This window comes from Chaetura pelagica, unplaced genomic scaffold, assembly GCF_000747805.2.
Source record: "Chaetura pelagica isolate M959 unplaced genomic scaffold, ChaPel_1.0 scaffold69, whole genome shotgun sequence".
Taxonomy (NCBI): Eukaryota; Metazoa; Chordata; class Aves; order Apodiformes; family Apodidae; genus Chaetura; species Chaetura pelagica.
The window spans coordinates 10,417,026-10,432,436 of NW_009970724.1; the positions used below are offsets into that span (position 1 = coordinate 10,417,026).

General features: G+C 37.2%; 1 protein-coding gene across 1 annotated transcript in view; it reads left to right on the forward strand.

The window, feature by feature from the left end:
- The window catches only part of SNX7 (sorting nexin 7), a 26,761-nt gene extending 12,071 nt beyond the window's left edge, over positions 1-14,690 (forward strand). The window contains exons 7-8 of the mRNA XM_010006648.1: positions 5,285-5,437; positions 14,290-14,690. Of these exons, the coding sequence (XP_010004950.1) occupies positions 5,285-5,437; positions 14,290-14,370 (234 nt within the window). The 3' untranslated portion in view covers positions 14,371-14,690. The remainder of the gene's footprint in view (positions 1-5,284; positions 5,438-14,289) is intronic.
- The last annotated feature ends 721 nt before the right edge of the window (positions 14,691-15,411 follow it).

Sequence of the window (15,411 nt, forward strand, 5' to 3'; positions counted from 1 at the left end):
TTTTTTAAATTGTTGATTGTTTAACCCTCCAGACTAAATCATTGGGTGTGGTCCCAATTAATGTCCCTTTAGTACAATGTTAAGACAAAGTGTTATGCAGTGTAAATAATGTATAAAAATAAGTAAATAATAACTTTTTAGTACATCAAAGGAGAACATCCTTGAAATTTCAGATACTCTTTATTAGGGTTGTCATAATTAGCTTCATATAAAGATGAGCTGTTTGAAGAGGTTTTGGCACTTTAAATGCATATTTTTATCTCTTCTCACTGATCTGAGTAGGAGTGTATTACCACTGTCTGATATCTGTGATGGCTGTAGTGTATTTTGTAACCATTTGCCTCTGCGTACTGCAGTGGTACACTAAGTATATACCTATGGTTTTGGTTTTTACTGAAGTAGAAATTATGTTTATTTCTATCTTATATTGTCATCTCATTTTATTGCCTTTGTGTTCTCTGATCTGTTTTTGTTCTACTTTGTCTGCTGCTTTTCCTGTTGTTTGTCCTGAGTTTATGTATAAAGTTTTAAGCTCTTGTAAAATGCAGAGAATGGTAAGTTGGAGAAGACCCCTAGGCTGGGAGTTGGGGTACCAATGGCAGGTCCTTGTATTCTGCTGGCTGCAGGCCACTGTATTCCATGTGAAGGCACTGGCAGAGCTGCTGTGGGCTCCTTCCATACCCTGCCCCTGTCCCCAGCACCCCACACCAGGGGTGCCCCACATGCTGGCAGCATGTGTTAGTTGCAGTGCATGTAAAAACCACAGAATATATATATTAAGAATGATCCTTACGAGTCCCTTCCTGCTTGAGATATTCAATGATTTCAAGAATTTATTCTGGCAGAAAGGAGTGTTATATGTTATTATGTAAGTTATTGTATGCAGCTAATTATATTAACTTTTTAACACTAGCATCCCTTTTAATGAGTACTTCTCATTTACATGGTTTGTTGGCAACCTGCTAAAAACACTTGCATTTGCACAGAGCAATTGAGCAATGAATTGCATTCCCATGTAGCTTGTTTAGCAGCACGTCTTACTGCTGCTCACCACAGGAAAGGGAACATTGCCTGGCAGAACATATTTCAGAATGTATTTCTGTTATTATCTGAGGGAGTCCTTGTACAAGGTTCATGCACTCTCTTTTCCTCAACTGCTACAGACAAAAAGGAGTATTCTTCCTTTAGCATAGCATTGATCATACCATGTTGATTTGATATTGACAGCGGTTTACTCCATAGCAAGATCTGTACTTGCTTTGAGTACAACATTGAGATCAGTTTTGTGCAATCTGGTCTTTTTCACTGTTTCTGTGTTTCCAAACCTGTGTTTACTGTTTTGGTGAAAGCTTTTGGACAGTGTGATTACCCAGGTGTTCAGATCTTTGCTTTATCTTTCCAACCCCTCAATTTCTTACTTATTTCAAAAAATGCTGTTTCTGAGAGCCTGATTCTCCTTGCAGTATCACGAGAGGAGTAAAACAGATGTCTGTTAGTCTAATCTGGCAACAAAATCCAGTGTTCTCTAACTGAGTGGCAGCTGTATCCTGAAGAATTTTTTTCTTAATTAGAAATTGAAGGCTTTTTCTATTGATAGTTTGGTGACAGAGAATGGTGAATTGCTATTTTTATCCATTTGGGTAACTTTTAAATGTTTTCTTAACCAGTTTACCATGTTTTAATTGTTATTATGTGTTGAAATATTTTGCTGATATTTCTAAATAGGCTGATTTCGAATAAAAGGTGGTCATAACACAGGTACTGTTATTGGAACTGGTGTCAAACACTGAGTTTGGCTCTATTTGCAAATTTCTATTCCTAAACAGAACTCATGTAACTTCTATGATCTCATAGATGTCAGATTGAACTTGTCAGTGCAATCTAGTAGCCAGAAATTTTGCTGACAATGAATGGCATGAACTCTAATCTCATTTGAAGTACATTTCCACCATAGATAAGGAATCTCAGTATCATAAGAGCTGATAAAAGGCTGTGAGATCTTTAGCATTGGTCATGACAAACATTAAATGATTTAACATTATGCAGCAGGAGAATACACAGCATCCCCAAGGTCAGTGCAGCTGAAAAGGCTGTAATCACAAATCAAACCTTGCGAGGTGCTCATTGGCTAGGAAAAAACCAAACCTTTTCTTCTGCTGTGCTTCTGCCACTGGGATTTTGGAAAACTACTTGTGATGCCTCTAAAATCCCAACACTTGTCCCCCACTCCAAAGTTTAGTTCACAAAGAAAGCAATTTTTCAGGGTATGGAAGGTTTGAGGGCTGTGACTTTGTATGCATGCTCTGACAGATGTTTGGGAGGACTTTGGTGTCCCCCTGCTTATGTAGGCCTTTCTTACCTCTAGAGTTCTGGCTTTAAAGATGTTGAAGTCTGTGGCTCCATTGCTCCCATGCTCCATTCTGAAGGCATACCCAGCAATGCTAGAGCATCCCTCTGTGGTTTGGGAATTTTTAACAGTTTTGGCACTGCCACTAGTGCTAATAGTAATTCTGACAAAAAGTTGGCATAATGTGCTCTGACAGAACCAGAAAAGTATTAAATGCTAACTTAAGAATTCTAGTGTTCAGGCTTGAAACTGAGTAGTGAAGAGATTAAATGCTTAATCTGCCACATTCTGAATATATCTTAACTCCAGGCTAAAATGGGTTAGTATCACCAGGCTGTAGGATTAATTCATGTAGCAGATAGAAATTCAAGATATTTTGCATAGTTAGATAGTATAAAATGCTGTGTCACTTACCAGGTGATTTGGCTGTTGGGTGAAGTCTCTTTGGCTACAGGTCGCACAGTTCATAATCTGTTGAGCTCTGCCCTAGTTCCCACCTTCCTGTCCCGTGGTCCGATATGTGATTAGCACTTGTGTCCTCCGTCTCAGGGGATCAATGATGTGAGATTTAATTTATCACACTAGCTGCCTCAGTGAGATCAATTAAGAAAATTGATTCAGAATCACATTTAATTTGACAGATAAATTGTAACAATTTACACCTTGTAAATGAATAACACACTAGGTAGAGGGGTTTGTTGATACCAAGCCATTCTTTGAGTTCTGCTGTCATGGCAGCACAACAGGATGGCAATCATATTTCTTTTTCAGTTCTGAAAAAGTAGATCTTAAATTTCTCTACCTGAGATGACTAAGTGTGGCATGATGTTGTCTTTAGGCCTTGAGTTCAACCCTTGCCTTGCGACAACACAGTTTCTTTTGGGCTCTAGAGGATGATGTTTAGACCACACATCCAGGCGGGGATTTTAGAACAGTCTGCCTGTCCCAATCATGTTGTGACTACAGCCTGGAAGGAATTAATAGTTCCTAGAAAACACAAGACAAAAATAAACTGTAAAATAAAAGTCTTAAAGATATGAAGAAATAGATAAGGGGAAGCTGCTGCAGCCAGGACTTCTAAATCAGAGAAGTTCTTTACATGTGCAGCTCATTCCCATATAGGGGATTTTTCTTGCAAAAATAGAAAATGGATTCTACTGCCTTTCCTACTCTAAGAAATCTAAAAATACTGTTTTCAGTGTTTCGTGTGCATTCATTTTTGGTATTTGAAGGAATGGCAATTAACTTGGGACATGGCCAGGATACCAAATCCAGCTGCCTGTAATTCTTTTAAAGGTAATTTCCCTGCATATAAACTTTAGATCAACTACAGTGTTCATAGTTGAAATTACCCTTGTCCATAGTTTGATTACTGGTCTGGCTAAATAATTGAACTTAGGGTTTCAGTAAAGTATAAATAATATTTTGCATTTTGTTCTTGATTAATAACTGGTATTTGATTAACCTAGAAGGAAAATCTGTGTAGAAAACAAATCTTATGAAAAATGTTTATTCATCTATGTATCATGGAATATGGAGAAAATCTATTCAGATGAAATTTTCAGTTTTACCAGCCAGGTAGTTATTGGCTACTTTAAGAGATGAAGGATTCTTGTGTATCAAACTTCATGGAGATCTGAAGTGTTACTTAAGCACTGGGCTCAGGCTGTGGGACCATTTCAGGCGGTGCTCTTGAGTTTGTCTGATCCTGCCAGCACTGCTTCCTCCTGGCGTGGTCCAGGCTGGAGGCTGCACACCAAGACTTGCCAGTCCCGCTCTGAATTTTGACGTTTCTGCATTCTACCAATAGTGTAAGCATTCCTTGAAAACCCTGGAAGTTAATCCTGGAATCCTGAAATTTTTATCAATGAAAGCACCAGCCCCGCAGAGAGCATGAGAGGCTATCCAGCTTTACAGGGGCATTGTATGAGGAAAAAACAATTTGCCTGACAGCAGAATACAAGGAAGAAGAGAAGGGTGTATGGGACCTGAGTTGCAGTGGAAGCAACACAAGGAGATAAACTTTTCCTGCTTGATGTTCCTCACTGATGGTATTTCTGCCTGACCTCCTTCCTGCTGCAAATAGTCACTGTGTATGGTCCCAGCAGATGAATTTGCACTGTAGCGGCAGCAGCTGTAGCTCCTTCTCTGACTGGGTGCCAGCCCAAACTGACACAGCTGATTAGCAAATTACAATAGGCAATGAAATTATCGAGAAGACTAGAAGACTCATTAAAGAGAGGGCCTCTGTCCACTTACTTATTCCCATTAGCAGAAGTCACTTTGTGCATCTACAGTAATTAGAGGAAAATAGTATCAGTATAAGGTTTTGGTCCTGGATCACTGTGAAAAAGTTTATTCTCTGCAGAAGTCCTTTGGTTTATTTTCTTTCTCCGCTTCTGTATTTCTCTCTCCCTCACATGATCACATGGATCTTAGTTCCACAAGAAAAGATGGCAAGGTGACAGGCAACAAATCAGAATGTTTGTGCTTTTGATTTCCGCTCTCTCCTCCCCAGTCTGGTTACTCCTGAGGTTATTAAAGGTTCACTCAGGGTTTTCTCAGTTTTTCAGGCCAAATCTAATTTGTATAGTTGATTCCGCTTCAGGAAAGCCCTCTGTATTTTCTTTTTCAGATGCTTTATAGTCAAGTGCTAGTGACGAGGTACTGGAAACTGTAACTTCTCAGTCGATAAAAATATCTTCAGCAGCAATTTAATTCTGGTCTAGAATTGTCGTTATTAATATTTCATAAATTGTACCTAGTTATTAATGAATAAGAAAATTAAATTTATCCCTGCAGAATGATTTTCTATGCTAAGCAAAATAACAGCCTTGGTTCAGCAGTTCTGTTTGTCTGCACTACAATCCCTTGATTTCAATCACTTTTGAAATTATGACTTTACTAATATTTTTGATGTTTACAATTTGTTTTTAGTTCTTAGAAGAGATTGGGAAACTTGAAGACAAAGTTGAATGTGCCAATAATGCTTTGAAGGCAGATTGGGACAGGTGGAAGCAAAACATGCAGTGTGATATGAGATCAACATTCACTAATGTGGCTGAGAACAATCTCCATTACTATGAAGAGGTAAAACACTTTCTCATAGCAGTATTATTTTTTAATGTATTATTTTAGTGGAGAAGGCCATGGCTTGCCTGTGAAGAAAAATTTTTGCATTTTAGCTTAAACCTGCATTAACTTTAGAATCAGTTTTTGTGAGAAGAGGGAGGCAGTTATCCCTAATTTGACATATTTAAAGCAGAACGTATTTTAATTGTGCCCAAGCAGTTAATCCTGAGTTCCTCATCGACAGAGGGCAGTCTTGTTTTACTAACCACAACAATATGCACATATTTTTTGGTTCAATGTCAGCTGTTATACTTCATTTTGGAAACCTTTTGCTTTTTACTGCATGAAGAAACCCTCTGGAAAGCTCCAACTTGTGTAAATGATCTTGTATGAGGAAAACCTTTAAATGTGATTCCATTTCAGATAGCACATTCAGATGTTCTCATTGTTATTCCTCTAAGGAATTGTCTTTGAAATAATCAGACATTGCAAGGATAAAGAAGAACAAGATAATTTTGAGACATCAATGTGAAAGCTTATTGCACTGTTTTTCTTTTTTAAATACAAATGCTGCAAGTGTCCACAATTAATAAGTTAAATCTTTTTATAATTGAAATTACTACTTCAGAAATAAAGTGTTTGAAATTACATTTTTATTTTCAACTCAAATGCCATGGCTAATATTCTTGATAAGAATTCCCTTTTACAAGAATGCATACGAAGAAAGAGAACCTGAAAACATGTAACAAAAGATGGGAAGCATTCTGTGAAGGTTCTTCATAGGGAACACATTGTTGGTTGAAGAGCGCATTTTGAAAATATCCCAGATGTCTTGAATTTTTAAAAATAATTTCCCCTTAATTTGGGAAAAAAAACTGGAATACACTAAGCCATGTATTGATCATAAATTAGTAATTTTCACAGATCTATCTTGACATCTGAAGCTTCCAATCCTGCATTTTGAACTTTTTATGGATTGAACTTTTTATGGACAGTGTCCTGATTTTACAAATCGTCTTGTTAAAACATTATTGAAAAGACAGAGCTGTTGATCAAGTCTAATTAATTAGCATATGGTCTGTGAGACGAACGGACATTGACAATCTGTTGTTACATATTAAGATCAAAATATTTTCTGAAATCAGGGAGCAGTCTTTTGGCATCCTCTTACATTTTCTTCAATTATTGATGATCTCTGACTTCTATATCAGCAGTACGTATTTTAAAATGGTGCTACATATATTGGAATATTTTGTTAATGAATGGTTAGCTAAACTAAAAAAACAAAAATAATTCTCTTCTTCTCTTTCCTGTCTATAAATGCTTTTTGTTGAATTAGAATTTCAATTCAGAATGCCAAAGCTTGGTGCTGTACATAAAATTACTATAATTAAGTCACAAACTGCAGAAAATGGTTCAGCTATTTCTAACTGCCAGTAGTTTTTCTTAAATAGCCTCTGACATACTGGACAAATTGGTTTGTACTAAAACATTATTCTTTGTTGGTGCTTTTTCTGAATATTGAAATCTGCTTAAAATGTTTTTTACTGTTACATCTCAGTAGATCTAGATTTTAGAGAGCAATGCCTTCTCTTATTGCAGCAATTGCAATAGAAAACATTGTGCTAACTGTATCACTCCTTGTTTGCAGTGAGGGCTTAACCAGTTTTTTATGTTTCATCAGAAAATCATTACCTTAATCCTGACATTCAAGAGAATTTGCTAAAATTAATATTAGACTGGGAGTTTTGATCTAAAATATACATGCTTATTTGAGACCTGTGATTAATGCTCATGGTTAATTACTGGAGAAGTGATTACTGTCAGAAGCCCTTATGTTACAAACTACAGGGAATCTCAGAAACCTGATGTCACAGTTTGACTTAGGTCCGACAACAATGCTCTCGATCCCCCCTCCCCCCAACCCAGGTAGGGAAGGAGAGAGAGAAAAAGAGAGAGACTTGGCTGGATTGAGAACTAAACTACACAGCTTTAATTAAAACACTAATGAATCATACAAGAAAATATATACAATTATATACAGATATATATATATTCAGGTATGGGCAAAAACCTCTCGCCTCCTCCCACCCCAGCAACTCCCACAGCACTTCCCTGAACTGGGAAGAGTCCCGAGGAATCCCGGAGCTGCTGCTGGAGAGAGAGAGTTATGGGGGTCAGGAGATCTCGAGCATAAGGGTCGACGGTGATGGATGAACAGAGTCCTCCCCGGACACTGGCCATGGACGGAAGAGAAGGGGAGAAAAAGAAGGAAGGAAGTTGTCTTCTGTGATCTCTGACCTTCCTCTGAGCTTACGTAGATATATGGAATGGAATATCTCTGGCCAATTTTGCTGTCCATCTAACTCAGCCTCCTACGGGGGGGTCACAGATCTCCCCATAGTGTCTGAGCCGGCAGAGTGCAGGTGCAGCCTTGAAGCCTCAGTAGTTAGAAAAACATTCCACTGTCTTATCAGCCTAGCAGAACACACTGTTGCTAGCTACAAGAAAGCTTACTGAAGGAAAAAAAAAATCAGTAAAAAGAAAAATTGGCTTCATCCTGGCTCAAACCAGGACACCTGAGAATTAGAATATGATTTTTATGCTTTCCGTTGAAAACAAAATCCTACCTAAACAGAGTCTCACTCATTAAACTCATGCACAAACACAGTGCCCATGACTGTTTTTCACTTATTCAGTCATTATTTGCATCACTGACATTCTCTTACATGTCCAAAGTTAACTTGCTTGTTCATACTTTTGATGCACCGGTTGATGTTTAGGAGGCCTTTCCTTTCTGTAGCATTCTTCATCATACTTCTTGTTTTTCCCAAAGCATGCTCTGTGCATGACTATAGGCTTGGATTCCAAGGATATGATTCAGTTTCCCAGCTCTTCTGTCCATCTCCTATGAGGAATCATTTCCTGCTTTCTAACTTAAGTTACTATCTGCTTCTCCCCCTTTCCACAGCTTGCCCCCTTACCCCAGTTCAACTCCCATGGGACACAAGCAGTGTCCCATTCCCTTCTCTCCAGCAGCCTTTTCACTGTGCTCCTCAATATTCCCAGTCTTGCTGACTTCATTTCCCAGGTGCACAACCTAGCCAGGAGTCATTTCTCTTAGTGGCCATTCTGTGCATCCCTTAAATTTCTGAGATCTACAGAGTATCAAGAGACAGACATCTCATATTGTCTGGTGGATTTTGTAGTAGACAATCCAGTTCTTCAAAACTGTACAAAACTGAAGCCAGTGTGATCAAGTACCACATAGTAGTGTGTCAAAGTACACTAGAATGTGCAAATGTTATTCCCTCTTTGTCACAATATGAGGAAAGAGAATGACCCTACATTTGTTTGGATTCTTCCTTAATTGTAGTTGCCTAAGGATTCTGCTGTCAACTTGCCAAGCATCAATTAGCTACCATAAAAGAGTATGTCTGCCTTAAGCTGAATTAATGTTCATGTTACGTGAAGTGCTACTTTAAAGTGTTACCTGTAATTATATTTTCCCAGATTTACTAATTCAAAATGAGTAGCTTTCCAATTTATTGACTATCTTAATTTAATATACTTGAGTAAGAAGTGTTCCTTTGTTTCTACATCTGCGGAATCGCCAATCTCTTTGTGTCTGTCAATGCCTTTGGTAACAAAACACTAATTAAAGCTCAATGTTGCAAATTTACAGGGTGCTCCTGTTCAAGCCTATGAGAATGAATCTTAATTGTGATAAGGGACAAGCTATGTTATAATACATTGAAATATACTATCATTTAGTAGCCAAGAATTACCATCACTGACCAATCATTTGGTATTCCTGTAGATGGTCTCAAGAGATCATAGAGTTCTCTACTTCCTTTTCTTTGCTTCTGGAAAAGAGTTGAAGACATGCTTAAGTGTATTCCACAAAGGCTTAAAGCCAATAATATACTGCATTAATAATGACTATAAGTGCATTGCTAAAATAGGGAGGATTTTCTGAAACAATATGAGAAGGCTTTAATTTTTAAAAATTCAGCCCTTTACTCCTATTTTTGAAGTAAATAGCATTGATTTGTTTACCTTATAGAGAAGAGTTCTTCAATGAAGCCTGTTTTAACACCACACCATTTATTTTATTCCTTTTCTGCATGCCTTAGGTATGACACTGCTGTCTGAAACAGCACATCTTAGTCCAGAAGAGGCATCTGCCAAACAGCTGAAATCACAAACTGTCCACAGGGTGGAGCTTACAGCTGAGAAAGCGGATTGTCACCAGGATTTTCATTAGGTTAGGTATAGATATTCTGCAGAGCCCTAAAGATGCAGCATTACTAAAACCAAATCAAGATACAAAATTAGTGGAGGAGGTTGTGGTATTGCTACCTAGCTAGTGTGTCTCAAGTGCTCCTAGTACAAATTAGCAAAACCAAACCAGGCAATATTGGCTTGGCTCTGGCTTCGAACAGCAACAGCGATTAAACATTTACTAATTTTTCCTTTGTTTTTCTCATATGTTTACTATAGTATCTAGAATATTTACAGCATCAAAGAAACACTTTTATCTTCTCAGCAAAGAACTTTGTTAAACTATTATATTCAGAAAAAAGCACTGGAATAAGTGGCTAGATTTTGCAGCCCATTCTATTTAGACATTATAAACCCAGTAAATATAGAAGTGTTTGGCTTTCTACTGATGATGAGGAACTCTAGTAAGTGCATGAAGACTGGGGCTTTTTCAGAGTCTGGGATGATACGTAATTAGCTTTGGCATTGGAAGAACATGATTTTTCTTGTGCATGCTTTGTTTTAAAGCCCAGCCTCTAATTTTATATTTCTCATGTCAAACTAATCCTGTTAAACCTTTGCAGCTTAATTAGATAGAAAAGGTAGTTATCTTTATTATAATAAGAACCTTGTTGGTATTGACACAGCTTACTCTTTTCAAAAAATATAAATAATTTCCTGATTTTCTTAACTATTTCAAGCAAAATTTAGTTTATTTCTGTGACCTACATTGTTCTGTGGGCATAAATTTATCTAAAAGATTCATTAGGGCAAAACATTACTCCCTCCCCATTACAGCAACTGCCTTCTAACTCCAAACCCTCCTGTCTAGTAAAAGCTGTAGAAAAATAGATTAGATTTGTTGTTTGCCCTAGAGGCCTTTGTAGTGATGCATTTAACTAGTCATTTGGTTCTGTAGCAAAAAGTTAGCTGCTCATGCGTGTTGATCACATTCTACCTTAGCAATGCCTGGAAATTTAGCTAACAAACTTCATGTGATTTTCAAGTGCTCCCACATGGCTAAGCCAGTGTATTGCTTCAAAGCCAGGATCCATCTTTGGACCCTCATTCACTTCAACTATAAAAATTTCTTCTAAATAGTGGGAATCACTGGTTCTGTGCAATCTAGTTTTTGTTTCCTTGCAACTGAAAACTGTGAAATTATTTTATGCCTCTCACAGACACACACAAGACTTCATTTTCAGTTTCTGCTCCAGAAAATGCCATAATAAATGGTATTTTTAATGTATCAGCCATGGAAATTGGAGAACTGGAACAGAAACACACATAGCATGTAACACACTCCTTCTGTTATCATCCCTACTATATGTTCTAATTTTATATTTCCTTTTTATTTAGATGTACAATTGTACTACATGAAAACCTCTTCTGTGGGGGTTTTTTTCTGTTTTCTGTTTGGTTTTTTTTAAAAGATGTTGCACAACAGATGTGTGACTGTAGGGAACAGTCCATCTTGTCTCCCCTCACATAAGACCAAACAAAATGCCTTTCAAGGCAGTAGTAGTCAGAATATCTTAAGTAAAGTAGCCTTATTTAAGCTCTTGCTGTTTCATTTTGTGTATTTAAGCTTTTTTATGCCTTCTGCCAGGCTTTTACAAGAAATTGGATTATGAAATTCAATCCTGTGCATACACATTTAATTTCCTGGGCTTGGTTTTTCTTCTTTTTCCTTTCTGTCTCTTTTGTGAAAGCTGGCTGATCCTCTGTTTAGATCTCCATTTTCAACATCCCAAGAGAATGAAATAAAATAATTCTGTAATAATGTTGAAGTGTACATCACTAACGAAATGTCATTTATGCAGTTCATGCTTCACAGTATAAAAAGCTTAAGCCTAAGGCACAGAGACCTAGTTTTGCTTTGGTATGGTTAATTATAAAACTTGTCAGCTGTAGCAGCACTGTGATGTCTGACAGTGAAAGGAGCCACCATTGCTGTTACATTTTGGAAAATGTGTTTTCATTACATAAATGAGAGTAAATTAAAAACTGAATAGCTTGTGTAACTGAAAAAAATGTTTTGCATCTTTGTCTGGAAAGACTTCAGTAGATTCATAGCAGGGAAGTTGGAACTAGATGATCTTTAAGGTCCCTTCCAACTGAAACCATTCTATGATTCTATGATTGTATCTGTCTGGTTAAGCAACATTTTGCATTTTAACATGCACTTTGGCTCAGAGTTGCAAAGATAACAGCAAGCCATTTGTACATTCCAGGCAGTGCTGATTTATGTATTTTCATTAAAATTACTGAAATTACAGCATTACAAAACATGGAGTTATATGGTATAAATTACACTGTGGTTCAGGGGGAAAAAAAAAAAAAAAAAAAAAGTGATCATTTCTTGTCCCACACCTAGAAAAAGCTTAGAAAAACAGATGTGCCTTGCAGCTTTCTAGGACTGTGATCCAAGCTGGGCTCTAGCAAACAGAAATCTGAGTCTGAATGCCACAGTGAAGACAAATTGATAGGAACTGCCTCACTGACATTTTAAAACCCAAGATGCTACCTTCCAGCTCAAGCATCTGAGATAGACTCAGCCACCACAGTGACACATGAAGCGGGGAAGAATCTAATAATAAAATCTTCGAGGCTTTATACAAAAGGTCAAAAAGACCCTTTAAGTCAGAAATCAGTTTGCAACACTTGGAGCACTGTTTTCACTGTTTTCTCCTGATTTTAGCAACATTTCCACATGAATCTTACCATGTTATTCCTCTCTTTTCACAGTATGTCAAACCTTAGATGTGCTCTGAACAGCAGCATGTTGATGTTGTTGTTGTGTGCAAAAGCAGAAGATAGTTGGAGATTTTGTCAGCAAAATCAGAAAAGAAACATTGGGGAAGTAGATTCATGGTTTCCATAGGGTAAAGGACAGTGCATGAATAGCAGGAAAAGTTTCTAAAATGCCTCATAATGACCAAAGCCAATTCAGAAATAAGCTCCTGCATACTTTCTTCTTTGGGATCTCTTAGGTCAGTCAGCTGTTTTGACTTCTCATGGTATCTTGCAGAACCATGCCTTCTACTTCTTTAGGTCTTCAGAGATATAATCTCTGCTGACCTTTTTTTTTGCTTTTTCTTGTTACTTTTGTCACCTATAGATTTATGAGTATCTCTGGTTCTGTGTCCTTGTGTCATCATGAATTCTCCCAACTCTGGTCATCCTGCATGTCTTCTGCATTTTGTTGGTTGAGCTTATACTTTAACATAATTTGTGACTTTCAGATCCTCCCACGTGTCTGCTTGCACAGATATGCAATAATACCAGCACCTAGGCTCCTTAATGTAGTATCATTGAACCTACATATTTAAAGGCAGAGTTTTGAAGTAATTCGTAAGACAGTAAGACAGCTGCAAGTTCCAGCAGCATGAATCTAGTGTATTTTCCATGTCTCCTAAGCAATGACGGATGTTAGATATTTCACTGTAGCTGGGTGCAGCAAATTACTGTGGCTTGAATAGGTTATGACAAAACTTTTCACTTAGGAACTGATGCTGTTTTCAGGGTACTGATTTAATTCAAGGTTCGGATACGCTGAGTATGCTGTCCAGGTTTTAGTAGAAAAGAAGATATTTCCTGAGAAATTTCAGAAGACTTATTTCTTGTGAATATTTCAGATTCTTAATGAAAAAAACTGTACAGTAAGTAGTAAATAAGCTGCATTGTCAAGAGCAATAAGTATGAGTGTATAAGTAAAAATTTTCATTTCAAAGGTGTTTTTTTAATATCATCAAAACAATAACATTGCATTCATTTGCCTGCCCTGTTTTAATGACAGACTTGAAACAGTAGAAACCTGGTACTTTGGGTAACGACCACCAGCACACCATGGGTTACCTAGTTATAGCCTTGCCATGAATCTCAACAGTAATCTATGATTTACAATGGTTTGCCAAGCTGCCAGCACTCTTTTAAACCAAATTAAACCAAAGTCATTTGGGAATTTTTTCATTTTACTGCCTACCGTCTTGGTGCTTCAAATAAAAATCCGACAGTTTGTACATTATAAATACATTATCCATGAGAAGAGAAATGCCACTTGTTTTAAGGATGACAACTTCCCCACCCCCTGCCTTCCTTGTCCCATTTTTTCCTTGTTACTCTGGGGAAAAATGAATTCTCTGTGTGTTTAGAGAAAAAAGTTTTAATTTAACTTGGAAAGAAAATTGGGTATTCAATAGGAATCCACAGAGATTACAAAGGCACACTGTGCCTGACAGTGTGCTTTCTGTTTGGAAGAGATCTTTCCCTGTAACTAAAGGGAGAGATTAAAGAAGAACATAATTAATGTTAGCATCTTCCATGCTAACACATACAATTAGGATGCTCACACTGTGTGCTTGTCATTATGTAAAAGTGACCTTTACAGCTCATTCAGCATGTTGGCCAACACTGTGCATATCACTGCACTGCCTAGGAAACCATATTTTGCTCGTACTGTATTCCCACAAAAGCAGCTTGTGATAATGGTACGTATTCTGGTTTTTGTTGTGTTGGTTTTTTCTCCTTCTTTTTCTCCTTAGCTGCTAGTTTTACATAAATCTATCTGCTATATTCATATGTGTCTGTTCTGTGTTTTTTTTAAGTGCCTTGCTACATGGGAGTCCTTCCTAGCATCTCAAACACTGGATCTTCATGTGGAAGAAGATTCTGAAGATAGGCCTTGAGTAATATCTGCTCAATCTCTGCCTTTTCCATGCAGTTTTTCCCAACCAAAGAAGTGCGTTATATGAGATCAAATACATTATTAAATTTAACTGTTGAAAATCAGTGAAATGCAGGAAACCAGCTTATTAAAAACTCAGGTTTTCTAGTCCTGAAATACATTTTGGAACATGCTATATATTGCTTTATATTCCTTAGCTGTAATTTTACATATTTTTATGCAAGTCTTTGCATACAATTGTTTTCATAAATATTGCATTATTTGGATATAAAGTATTTTAAATGTGTAAAAATAGCTCCATTTTAATAAAAAGTTTAATAAGGAAAGCTTGTCTTCATTTTGTATCCTCCTCTTTAAGAAGTACTTTGCTGTCTTAGTGTGCTTGTTATATTCTTTTTTGAGTAAATTCATGTACTTGTAAAATGAGCTAGTTCAGTCTTCAAGGAGCTCTTTAGGATTATTTTAATAGATTGTGGTAGCCACCAAATGGCAGTGTGGTATGGAAAGATGCCAAACACGTATGAGATTAATGCTGCTTTACGGTACTGTTAGTTGAGTTTTCAGTTTGCAGTATTTATATGTCTATTAAACATTTTCAACTTGACATTTTTTAAAGGATAAAGAAAAAACTGACAGTTCATGAAACAGATGGTTTCTACAAAAATACAATGCTAGTCACAGCACTGATTCTGCCAACACAAGAGCTTCCATTTGGAGTTTGCAGGATCAAACCTTATACTCCCACAGCTGACACTCCTGTAGTCCTTAACTTCTTCCTTCTTTGGCTAGCCAGTGGGGAAGACAAAGGAATAAGAAAAGATAAAAGAGTTTTGCATTATAATGATTAGCTAATTCACTCATGCAATATGCATGAAACTCTTCCAGTCATTGAATTATTCCACCCAAAAGGTCTGTCAGTCTGCATTTGTAATACCTGCAGTGTTCTCCCTGGTAGTTAGTTTGAGCAGGCCTAAGTCCGAGAATGAAAAGAATGAGGTGCAGGAATTCTAGACAGCCTAACTACATCTCTGGCCTTGCAGAG